Raw genomic sequence first — 9572 nt, forward strand, 5'->3', positions numbered from 1 at the left:
TGTTCTCCACCTAGAACCCCGATTCGGGTGGGAAAGAGTCCAGTCCCTGTCTGGGGGAACAGGGGACATGTCACCCTTGCACAGGCATGTGGCTGCTGCCGGGATGCTCCTAACACGGATGCCATACCACGTCTGCCGGCGCCCGGCGGCCCCTGGCCGGCTCACTCGGTGCTTGCCAGCTCTGCCTGACCCACTGAACTATTTGTGCACAAGGAAACCGGGCGCTGAGCTGGGCCCTGGAAAAAGGGAGGCTCCAGCGAAACGCGGAGCGTTTCCCAGCAGATGACTTCAGCCTCCCGGCAGGGCTCACACACAGCCCCGGCCCTGAGTCCTTTGCTCTCCAGGAAGCGCCTTTCTTTGGGAAGCCTTTGTTCCAGCAAGGCTGCAGCAGCCCCGGTCCCCAGGGAGCCTGCGGGACCCGCCGGCGCGGGGGCACCTCTTGGGGTGCCGGGGGAACCGCTGGCCTGGGAAGCCCCACACAGGTCCCCCCCATTGCATCAGGAATATCCCCCTCCCCTCTGCCACCCCTGGTAACGGGCATCTCCTTAGGGATGAGGAGTTGGTTGAGGTCACATCCATCCCTCCCGGCCGCACCGCTCCGGGTCCCTGTGTGGTGTGCCCTCGAGATAATTATTACCTGTAATTAACAGCAAAACTCTACCTGTGAAATGTCTCATTCATCCAATTGTGCGCACCAGCCCTACAGTAATTGCGTGGTGACTGGTTCATTAGCGGCGTGGACACATCTAGGAGGGAGGCTGGTCCGTGTGAGTGAGTGGAGAAGGCGCTGGGCACCGCAGGAGGGTGGAGAGCCCGCAGCCGGGCCCGGGGACAGGGACGGGGACAGGGACGGGGACAGGTCCTGCCCCTGCCCCGGTGGCTGCTCCCCTTGTGCCTTGCACCCTCTGCAAAATGAGAATTAAAAGCAATTTTCCCAACACGGTTTGGGGCTTTGCTGCTGCTGTGCCGCGGGGGCCCTGCCGGCATCCACCTCTGTAACCTGGATGCAAATTTTGGGGGTAAATCCCTTGGATTTGGTTATACAGCCCCTAACCCAGCCTGGGGCTCCTGCACCCACCCGCAGCCATCAGCACCAAAAATAACCATCAGGCTCAGCCAGAAACGCTCGCTCTTACCTTCTTGCCATCCCCTCCCCCACCCTTTGAGTCCCCAAATCCCCGAGACCCCTTGGGATGGTCCAGGTGGTGCTGAGTCTATTTTTAGGCGGGTGGGAGCTCGGCGTCGGACCCGGCTGGGAGGAATAATGGGCAGCCAGGGGTGCGGGCTGGGGGCAGGGAGGGAAAACGCCTTTGTGCTGGGGAGCGGAGGCTGCCGTCCCCGCCACGCTTCCTCTGCTAGGTGTGGCGCTGGGCTGCGCGGGATGCTAGGAAGGGAAACCGGGGGCCGGGGTGGGGGCGGCGAGCCGCCAGCCTAATAAAACTGGGGAAGGGGGGGGTGGGGGGGAGGAGAGAGAAAAAAAAAAGAAAAAAAAAATACTATACAACTCCTGAGGTTGTGTGCTGGGCCAGGGTCCAGCTCGCCCGACGCCAGCCCCGGCGAGGAGGGCGCGGGGAGAGGTCACCCAGCTGGCGCGCTCGCCGATCTTATCTCTGCCCAGGGATGTCCAGCGCTTCCTCCCCGCGCGCCGCCACAGATGCAACTGGTGACGACCCAGGGCCAGGGGGTCACCAGCTCCCCGTGATGTCCCCGGGGCAGCAGGGTGAAAGGAGGGGTTGTGCTGTGGGGGTTTTGTGTGTGTGTGTGTCCCATGGGAAAGCGGAGCCGGGCACTGACCCCGTGTGCTTCACCCCGCTCCCCGGCTGGGTGAAGGTGCTTTTGATCTGCGGGACGGGTGCCGGCTGTGGGGAGGGGGAGCAAAGTGGTACGGCATCGCCCGTGCAGGCAGCGCAGCCCCTCCATCCCCTGCTCTAGGCATTTTTGAGTGCTTTGCAGCCAGGCATTTTTGCACCCGGGCATTTTTTGGGTGCTTTGCATGCTGCTCCATCCCCCCTCGCAGCTCTCCTTCCCCTCTTTCCCTGCTTTGCAGCTCTCACCCTTCCCCTTCCAGCAGCCATGTCTTTTCCCCCTGTGCCACCCTCCCTTGGCTCTTCGTCCCCATCCCTGCTCCGGGATGCAGCACCGACAGCAAATGCACTGCAAGGCAGGGTTTGCACCGCGCTCGTGCACTGGGGTTGAAGCGCTCGGCTTTGCTCCATGGGTGGAGGGTGGTTTAGGGGAGGAGATCCCAAACCACCCCCCTGCAGCAGGGACAGCGGCACCGCTCCAGCCCCTCGCCCCGCACTGTCCCGCTCCCAGCCCTGCCTGCAGGATCGGCTTTTACGCCGGAGCCTCTGGGTCCCCATCAGGGCAGCCCCACGCAGCCATGTCCCCAAGGGCGCTGGGGACCACCTTTGGTCCAGCTGCTTTTCAAGGTGGGCGGCAGCTGCCAGACATGGGCAGGAGGTCGGGTGGCAGCAGGAGTCCGAGGCAGTGGGATGAGGGGGTGTTCGTTCCCCTGCAGAAGGAAGCATCGCGAGCCCACTGCCATCCCGTGTGGAGGAGGCCCAGGCTTGGAGCGGTTGCACAGAGCAAGGGTGGCGGGCACGAGGCTCTTCATCTGCCTTCCTCCCCCCCCGCAGAAGGGTTTGCCCCAGCTCTTAGCACCGTTTTCAGGCCCGGGAAAATCCGAGCTTCCCCCTCTCTCACCCCACTGCAGCTCATCCCCACCATGTCCCAAATGCCAACTGGTGGCACCAGGTCCAACAGCAGCTCCAGGGAAGCCCTGAGGCCACCCGGAGGCCAAGGATGCTGCTGGGGCAGCATGCTTGGATGAAGCCAGGCAGAAGGGCCAGGATCGGCAGCCAAGGCATGTGCTTGGGGTGACCAACTGCCCCAAAGGCTGCTCACTTCACCCCCAAGCAGCCGCATGTCCTGGGCTGGGGGCCCCCAGCTCCCCCCAGCACCCACCTTGCTGCTTCCCAGGGCAGGAGCAAAGAGCCAAAGCCTCCGGCGGCTCGGGGGCTCGGCTCCGGATGGTGGCACACGGCTGCTCCTCCAGCATGGCGATGCCCCAGCACCTTGCTCGGCTGTACAGCCGGGGCAGGACAGGGGAGAGTGGAGAGGAGGCTCCTTGCTGCCATACGGGCTCTCCTGCAGGCTGGTGCTGATGTGCTCTTGCAAAATATTAATAAGAGGCTCCAGAAACGTGAAGGAAATTTCACCCGAAACCTCTGTCACTCCTGGCTAGTGATTGAAGAATAAGTGAGACGATTTTTTTTTTTTTTTTAAGGCCTTTGTTTTGTTTAGGGTTAACAGCGGATCAGCTTTTTCAAATCACTTCCAGACACACAGAAACCATGGCATGCAATACCCCACCGCTTCGAGGAGGCTGGGAGCTCGGATCTTGCGCAACCCAGTGCCCCAAGTCTTCCTAACGCCGAGGTTCACATTTCAGGCTGGGATCTGGGCATGTCCGCAGCCGGAGGGGGCTCAGAGGCAGATACCCAGAGCTGGGGCATCTTTCACACATCAACCCGGTTGCCTGGGGGGTGTCAGGGAGCAGGGACAGTGTTCAGGCAGATCTCCTTGCTTGCAAACAGGTCCTGCAGATCATAACTCCTCCATGCCAAGGGCAGGAAGGACCTTCAGACCACCTAGCCTGCCGCTTGGCACTGCAAATCTCTGCTGGACGGCAGCCGAGCGAGCCGAGCAGTGACCTGGAGGCGGGCGACACGCTCCTTCTCGGCAGCCGCCGATGGCAGGGTGCCGTGGGGATGCTGCCGTGCCCACGGCGCGTGTGGCAATGGCACAGCCGTGCCAACCCCAGCAGCGCAGCTCGGGAGGCAGCTTTTAGCCGCAATCACCCGGCCACCACTGAACACACCATTCTTCAGCAGTCCCTAGGCTGACAGGCTGGAAACATGAAAGCAAGGAGAAATTTCTCCACCCCCCCCCGGCATCGAAATTCCCACCAGAAAATTGCCAGGGGAAGAGGGCTCGCCCTTGCCTTCACCCCAGGGCTGCTCCCGACCCCGGACGGGGAATGCTGGCCAAAACACACACATGAAAAAAGTCATAAGAAAAATAAACGCGAAGCCCCAAGCATCCCTCCCCGCCTGCAAACAGGCAGCCTGGCAGGCAAAGCTAAACACTTCCCTGCCTCGGCTCGGCGGGGCTGCAAGGAGCCAGCAAAGGGGCTTGCAATGAAAAAAAAAAAAAAAAAAAAAAAAAAAGAAAGAAAGAAAGGAAAAGAAGGCAGAGAAAAAAATAATAACCCTCCTCCTTGCAAGGAAGGGAACTGGGCAGCAGCGTCCACACCGGTCCCAGACCGGCCCTCCCCGGGTGGCTCTTCCTGCTGGTGCCTGGGGACGTCCCCCTTCCTCCTCCTCCTCCCCCTCATCTCCTCCTTCTCCTCCTCCTCCCCCTCATCTCCTCCTCCTCCACCTCCTCCTCCTCTCCCTCTCGTCGTCGTCGTCGTCGTCGTCCTCCTCCTCCTCCTCCTCCTCCCCTCCGCCCCGCTGATTGGTCCAGCCCGGCTATATTTTGCCCCTTCCAGCCCAGCATCATCCCAAAAGTTTTTTTTGGGGGGAAAGGGGGGAAAAAAAAAATAAAAGAGGAAAAAAAAAAAGAAAAGAAAAGAAACCAAAACAAAACAAGCCGACCCCAAATCCCCCCGAAGCGCAGGCGAGGGAGGCGAGCGGCGGGGCTGCTGCTCGGCGGCTGCTGGACCCGGTGGGACGCGGCGGGACCCGGTTCTTTCTCCGGCACCCGGTCGGGTCGGACACAAAGTGCTGTCCAGCTGGAATGAATATATCTGAGTCTAACTACTGCCGAGAGGAGATATCGCAACCCCGGGGCGACTGTTCATGGGTCACCGCCGCCGTGCCGGCCGCTGAGCCCGGGCTCGCCTTCCCGCGCCCCCCGGGAGCCGCCTCCCCCGCCAGCCGCACGCCCAGCCCCGAGCCCGGCTTCGCCTTCGGCCCCGGCCCCGGCGGCGCGGCCCCCGGCGCGGCCCCCGGCGCGGCCCCCAGCCGCTCGCCCAGCCCCGAGCCGGGCTATGGATACAGCCCCCCGGCCGGCCGCGCCGAGGGCAAGGCTGGCGAGGACTCCCGCATCCGCCGGCCCATGAACGCCTTCATGGTCTGGGCGAAGGATGAGCGCAAGCGGCTGGCGCAGCAGAACCCCGACCTGCACAACGCCGTGCTCAGCAAGATGCTGGGTGAGCGGGATGGGCTGCGGGAGGAGGGGTGCGGGGACGGGGGTGCGGGGATTTTGGCGGTGGGGGGCTGGGGATGCCGGGTTACGGGGCTGGGGATGCAGGGGTGAGGAGCTAGGGACGCGGGGATGCGAGGGTATGGGGCTGGGGATGTGGGGATGAGGGAGTACGGGGCTAGGGACGTGGGCTACAAGAGTGCAGGACTGTGGGATGTGGGGCTACAGAGGTAGGGATGCGGGGATACAGGGGTATGGGGCTGGGGATGCAGGGATGGGGGGGTACAGAGCTAGGGATGTGGGGATGCAGGGGTATGGGGCTGGGGATGCAGGGATGGGGGGTACAGAGCTAGGGATGTGGGGATGCGGGGGTATGGGGCTGGGGACACAGCCTGAAATAGTGCAGGACTGTGGGATGCAGGGGTACAGAGTTAGGGATGAAGGGATGCGGAGATACGGGGATGGGGATGCAGGGATATGAGGGTACAGGGCTGGGGATGTAGGGATAGGCAGTTATGGGGCTGGGGATGCAGGCTGCAGGGGCCCAGGGCAGAGGGATACAGGGATATGGAGCCAGGGGTGTAGACTGCGGGAGTCCAGAGCAGCAGGATGCAGGGACACAGGGCTGGAGGCTTGGGCTGCAGGGGTATAGGACAGCGGGATGCAGTTACAAGGCTGTGGATATGTGCTGCGGGGATACGGGGTGTTGGGATGCAGGGATACAGGGCTGGGGATGTGGGTTGTAGGGGTAGGAGGTATTGGGATGCAGGGATACAAGGATGTGAGTGTGGGATGCAGGGATACAGGGATGTGAGTGTGGGATGAAGGGGTACAGGGTATTGGGATGTGCGCTGCAAGGGTACAGGGCTGTGGGAGGAGGCTGCAAGGCTATGAGGCGGTGAGACATGGGATGCAAGGATACGGGACTGTGTATCCAGGCTGCAAAGACACAGGACTGCAGGATGCAGGCTGTGAGGTTATGGGAGTGCAGGAGCTGGGTTACAAGGATAGGGTGCTGCGGGATGCAGGGATAGTGTGCCGCGGGATTCGGGGCTGGGGCATGCAGGGCTGTAAGGCTGCAAGGCTAGAGAGTTGTGGGATGTAAGATGTAAGGATATGGGACCAAGGATGCCGGCTGCAAGGATGCAGGGCTGTGGGATCAAGGGCTGTGGGATGTGGTGTTAGAGGATGTGGGAATATGGGGCTGTGGGTTGTGGGATGTGAGGACGCAGAGCTGCATGCACGCAAGATGCAGGGAAATGGGTCTGCGGGACGCAGAGATACGGGGCTGTGGGGCACACAGCTGCGGGGATGCAGGATATGGGAATACAGGGCTGCAGGATGCGGGATACACAACTGTAGGATGCGGGATGTGGGAACACGGGAAGCAGGATATGGATAGACGGAGTTGCAGGATGCGGGACTACGGGAAGCAGGATATGGCCAGACGGGGCAGCAGGATGCGGAGACACGGGGCTGCGGGGTGCGGGGACGTGGGATTCAGGATACGGGGCTGCAGGGTGCGGGGTTTGGGGATGGGCGGTCATGGCTGGAGGGGAGCAGGACTGTGGATGCGGGATGCAGGGAAGCAGGCACCCCGGAGAGCAGGCGGTCCTGAGGAAGGCAGAATCCTCTGCTCTGGCAGAGGGGTTCCTGCAGTGTCTTCCCCCCCGGGGCTTTGCACCCCCATTCTCCCACTGCGCCGAAGCGCTGGGCACAGCCTGAGCCTGCTGCTGGGACAGCCCTGCTTGGGCTCCTATTCCCCTTGTGCCAGCTCAAGTGCTGAACCGGCCAAAGGAGCCCTTCCCACCGCAAGGGTGCCTTCTCCCCAGGTGCCCCCAGATCCCGGCCAGTGCCGGGTGGCCGAGCCGGTGTCACAGAGCTTTGCTTTCCTCTTCCAGGCCAGTCATGGAAGGCGCTGAGCGCCAGTGACAAGCGTCCCTTCGTGGAAGAGGCAGAGCGGCTGCGAATCCAGCATCTCCAGGATCACCCCAACTACAAGTACCGCCCAAGGAGAAAGAAGCAAGCCAAGAAAATCAAGAGGATGGAACCCAATATCCTCCTGCATAACCTTTCCCAGCCTTGCAGTGACAACTTCAGCATGAGTCACCATGGCGGCAGCCAGCCGGGCCACCCCCAGCCTCCCCCACTTAACCACTTCAGAGAACTCCACTCCATGGGGTCGGATATTGAAAACTATGGCTTGCCAACTCCTGAGATGTCTCCCTTGGATGTCTTGGAACAGACCGAGCCGGCGTTTTTCCCTCCGCACATGCAGGATGACTGCAACATGATGCCCTTTCGCGGCTACCACCACCATCACCAGATGGAGTTTCCCCAGGAGAAGTGCATGGGGCGGGACGTGGCAGTGCCCTACGCGCAGACCCCCTCGCACTTGGCCGACGCCATGAGGACTCCCCATCCCTCCAGCATATACTACAACCAGATGTGCTCGGGAACTCAGAACGGGCTTTCCGCCCACCTGGGCCAGCTCTCGCCCCCACCCGAAGCCCACCACATGGAGAGCGTGGATCACTTGAACCAAACCGAGCTGTGGACAGACGTTGACCGCAACGAGTTTGACCAGTATTTGAACATGAGCAGGACTCGTCCCGAAGCCTCGGGACTCCCTTACCATGTCTCCCTGTCCAAAGTGACTCCTAGAAGCATCTCCTGCGAGGAGAGCAGCTTGATATCCGCCTTGTCCGATGCCAGCAGCGCTGTTTACTATAGCCCCTGCATCACCGGTTAGGTTGGCCCCACCGTCCGATGCTCTCACTGGGAGAGCCCCGACTCTCCCCTAAAAACAAAAAAGCCATCCTCCTTTAACCACGAGCTCCATAATATTTAGAGTATCTCATTAAATGCATCGCTTTCTTTTGTTTGGTTTGGTTTTTTTTAATTATTTTTTTTAATTTTTTTTTGGTTTTTTTTGTTTTGTTTTTTTTTTTTTAGAGAAAGAACCATGCTGAACTCACTGATATACCGTATAACTATATAACACAGATAGACGCCTTTCCCAAGCACTAGCCTGCCTGCCTCTCTCCCCGCTCCAGCCCTCGGCAGGGCATAGCTGTAGCTCCCACCGGCTCCAAGGGGGCATTTTTAAGCCAATTCCAGTAAATCCTGCCCGAAACAACCACCGCCAGGACCAGGCAAAGCGACCTGCCCCCAGTATTTAACCCAAGGGCAGGCGAACTTACGGAGGGGGGAGAAACTTTTAGGAAGAGTTTGCCGGGGCCGTTAAAGAGTCGGCGCCTGTTAGGGGTGGGCTTTAGGACAGTTTTTACTGTATTCTCAGCAATATATTTTAATTGGGCAACAAAACTATATTTTTACTAAGCATTTTTATATATAAAATGGTATTTAATGTCTTCTGGGTTTTTTTTATTAGACTTTTTAAAAATAAATCAAGGGATATCCATGAGATCTAAAGCATTTATGTAGCAAAGCTGGATTTTAAAAAAAAAAAAGGGGGGGGGGTAAAAGGGTAAAAGGAGATATTTTGTGAAAAGGGAATGACAATGTAAATATTGTGGAACAATTGACTGGAATTTTGTACAAAAGAAAAATATGACTGCAAACACTTTTATGGTCTAGAACTGTATGGAGAGCAAACTGTTTTATACCGGTTAATTATTAAAACATCTTCATATAATTGTTCCCATCTTGTGTGCTTGTTGTGTGAACACATATTTTCCGCAAATACATGTTGTCCCAACCATTTCCAGATTTTTGTATCCGTTGATTAATGCTTTGACAACCTGGCAAATGTATTAATTTCCAGGCTGCCGCCCGCCCGCCCCGGCAGCCGCCTTGGGCTCCGCCAGCGCGGCTGGGCTCGGCGCGGGACGGGACGAGACGGGATGGGACGGGACAGGACGGCGGCTCCGGCAGCGCCGGCAGCGGGATGGGATGCTGGCGGCCACCCCACGGCACCGCGCCGTGCCGCCCAGAGATGCTCCCTGCAGGAAAAGCAGCTGTTCTCAGATTCAAATATAATAAAAACATGCGATATCCTCCTCCGAAACCAGCCTTGGTGTGGTTATTATTGTTCTGCCGGTGCGTGGCCCCCACGCCTCACCCCGTTTTCCCATGAAACCTCCCCAAAAATAGAGCCCGGCTGATGCGACGCCTTCGCTCTTGTCCTCGGAGCTGGAAGAAAACCCCGTGTGCCAGAGCCCTTCCACCTTTTGGTCCCCACTGGCCGATTCCCGGCTCCGGCAGCCAGCAGGTCTTGCCGAGCCATTGCTGTGGCCATCCGGAGCCCGCTCGGAGCCGCTGGTGCTTTGCCGGAGCTTCACCCCCCTCCTGTGAATCACTTTATGACTTACAGTATTTTTTTTATTATTTTTTTTTGT

General features: G+C 59.4%; 1 protein-coding gene across 1 annotated transcript; it reads left to right on the forward strand.

Moving 5' to 3' along the window:
* The first annotated feature begins 4579 nt into the window (after positions 1-4579).
* Positions 4580-8874, forward strand: SOX18 (SRY-box transcription factor 18). The gene is made up of 2 exons (XM_054218873.1): positions 4580-5218; positions 7113-8874. The coding sequence occupies exons 1-2, from the start codon at positions 4804-4806 to the stop codon at positions 7961-7963; spliced, it is 1266 nt and encodes a 421-aa protein (XP_054074848.1). The 5' UTR covers positions 4580-4803; the 3' UTR covers positions 7964-8874.
* The last annotated feature ends 698 nt before the right edge of the window (positions 8875-9572 follow it).

The sequence above is a fragment of the Rissa tridactyla genome, chromosome 12, assembly GCF_028500815.1.
Source record: "Rissa tridactyla isolate bRisTri1 chromosome 12, bRisTri1.patW.cur.20221130, whole genome shotgun sequence".
NCBI classification, from domain to species: domain Eukaryota; kingdom Metazoa; phylum Chordata; class Aves; order Charadriiformes; family Laridae; genus Rissa; species Rissa tridactyla.